Here is a 2426-nt window from a genome sequence, read left to right on the forward strand (position 1 = left end):
AGACGGAACCTGTGCTTTTACTGCCAAAAGCCAGGACACAGAATAGCGAAATGCTACAAGAGAAATCAAAGACAGAGGCCAGCACAAGTGAATCATGCGGCAATGCGTCATGTAGACGATGATGAAGAGAAGGAGTTGGACATCATGAATGTCAAAATCAACAATGTAACGGTTTCGGACAACTCCAGACAACTAATTCGAAAGGATGCCTATATTGGAGGCAAACAAGTCAAAGTGCTGATCGACAGCGGTGCCGATCACAACATCATTCGACACAATTTGGGCCAGAACCTCTATCAGAGGAGGACAGTGCGATGATATTTGATGGAAGCTCGACCACAAAGAAAAGCACAAACATCTGGCAAGACAAGATCAAGATGGAAGGACAAGTCTACAAAGACGTGGTTTTGACAGAGTGGGAACTGACAGAGCAACAAGACATTATTCTCGGAAAGCCTTGGCTTGTCCAGTACAATCCAAGAATCGATTCGAGGACTCATACGACTGAGTTACCGACTCCCTTAGCTCCTGTTGAGTCAGGAGAGTTTGAAGAACGCGTAAAGCAAGGATACTATGCCGAAGTCTACTTAATGAGCATCAAGAAGAAGGAGATCGAGCCAGTGCCGGTTCCAATCCACCAAGTGCTGGACGAGTATCCCCAAGTCTTTCCAGATCAATTGCCGGATGTCTTGCCGCCAGAGCGAGACATTGAACATGAGATCCTGCTTAAGCAGGACGCCAAGCCGTCCAACGGAGCGCCATTTCGCCTGTCCAAAGTGGAGCAAGAAGCTCTGGATAACTTTGTGGACGACTTGGTGAAGAAAAGATGGGTGGAGATTCCGAATTCACCCTGGGTCTCCAACATTTTCGGCGTTCCAAAGAAAGATCCGACAACGGGCAAGTTTACGACGAGGCTTGAATGGATCCGTTCTGCCAATCCAACGATGCCAATACGCTGGGTAATTGACTACAGACACGTCAACAGTCAAACCAAAGTCCCAAAGATTCCGCTTCCTCACATCGAAGAGCACTTCGACAAGATGCAAAGTGCAAAGATCTTCTCGGTTATCGACTTGGCATCCGGGTATCACCAGATGCGAATGAAAGAGAATAGCAAGCAGTATACCGCGTTCGGGACGAATAGCGAAATTTATCAGTGGAAGGTTGCTCCCATGGGTCTCACAGGAATGCCAGGCACATGGACAAGACTCATGCGGACGCTGCTGTCAAAACTGAAATTCGTGGTTGTCTATCTGGACGACATTTGTGTGTTTTCAAGCTGTTTCGACGACCATCTGCAGCATTTGCGCCAAGTGTTTGCTGTTCTTCAAGACAACAAGCTGTATACTCGAAGCGAGAAATGCTCATTCGGCAAGCAGTCTGTTGAGTTCTTGGGTCATATCATTTCGGCCGAAGGTCTCCAAGTCGACGCTCGCAAGATCGATGCTGTCACAAACTGGCAGACTCCGCAGAACAACAAGGACTTGCAGCGTTTCATCGGGCTAGCTGGCTACTATCGACGATTCATTAAGGGCTTTGCACTGCTAGTATTGCCCTAAAGCAATCTGTTGAAGAAAGGAATGGCCTGGTGTTGGCACGATGAACAAGAACGTGCATTCAGCTCGCTAAAGCTCATGCTCCAACAAGCACCAATACTGCAGTTGCCCGTTTATAAAAAGCCTTTCATTGTCACTACGGATGTTTCGCATCAATGTGTTGGAGGTGTCTTGTCCCAACAGCATGACGACATCGATCTACCAGTGGCCTACTATTCGCAGAAACTCGGTGTCCATGAGATCAACTGGCCAGTCCACGAAAAGGAGCTCTATGCAATAAAACGCTAAAAAGCTGGCGACACTATCTCCATGGCACCAAATTCACCGTCATTACCGACAACAGCGCCTGCAAGTTGCTCTTATCGCATAAAATGTATCAGGCAGACTGACTCGGTGGTTGGATTTCTTTGGTCAATTCCAGCTCGAGCTGAAGCATCGACCTAGTCATCAAAATGTCGTCACAGGTGCGCTGTCACGTCCGCCACTTGCCACCAAACCTACTCCAATTCGTGATCAAAAGGGTTTTCCTGGGGGGAGGTCAGTCCATCAAGCTCACAAGTGTCAACCGGAACTAAGCAAGCCTTTATCCAACAAAGAACCGTCATGCACATTAACGCGATAAGCTTTGAAAACTCGAACACGATCATCACTGCGCACATGGAAGACAAGACGTAGAAGTTGATTCAAGAAGCCTACGAGAAGGACAGCTTCTTCAGAGACGTCTTCCGAGGCAATCGACAGGACAAGAATTTTGTGAAAATCAACGGACTCATCTACTTGAGCAGCGACAACAAATCCAAGCGACTCTGCATTCCAGACGACGACAAGATCAAGGTTGCCATCCTGCATAACAGTCATGACGCAGCAAGC

General features: G+C 47.7%; 2 protein-coding genes across 2 annotated transcripts; one reads left to right on the top strand and one right to left on the bottom strand.

The window, feature by feature from the left end:
* Positions 1–377: 377 nt before the first annotated feature.
* PHALS_05743 (retrotransposon unclassified) lies at positions 378–1559 on the top strand (the record flags this gene model as incomplete). Its single annotated transcript, XM_024723036.1, has 1 exon — positions 378–1559. One exon carries the CDS (start codon positions 378–380, stop codon positions 1557–1559), a length of 1182 nt encoding a protein of 393 aa, XP_024574053.1.
* A 494-nt stretch (positions 1560–2053) lies between these two features.
* Positions 2054–2405, bottom strand: PHALS_05744 (uncharacterized protein; the record flags this gene model as incomplete). Its single annotated transcript, XM_024723038.1, has 2 exons — positions 2054–2083; positions 2166–2405. 2 exons carry the CDS (start codon positions 2403–2405, stop codon positions 2054–2056), a joined length of 270 nt encoding a protein of 89 aa, XP_024574054.1.
* Between the last annotated feature and the right edge of the window lie 21 nt (positions 2406–2426).

This window comes from Plasmopara halstedii, assembly GCF_900000015.1.
Source record: "Plasmopara halstedii genome assembly, contig: Scaffold_291, whole genome shotgun sequence".
Classification (NCBI taxonomy): Eukaryota; Oomycota; class Peronosporomycetes; order Peronosporales; family Peronosporaceae; genus Plasmopara; species Plasmopara halstedii.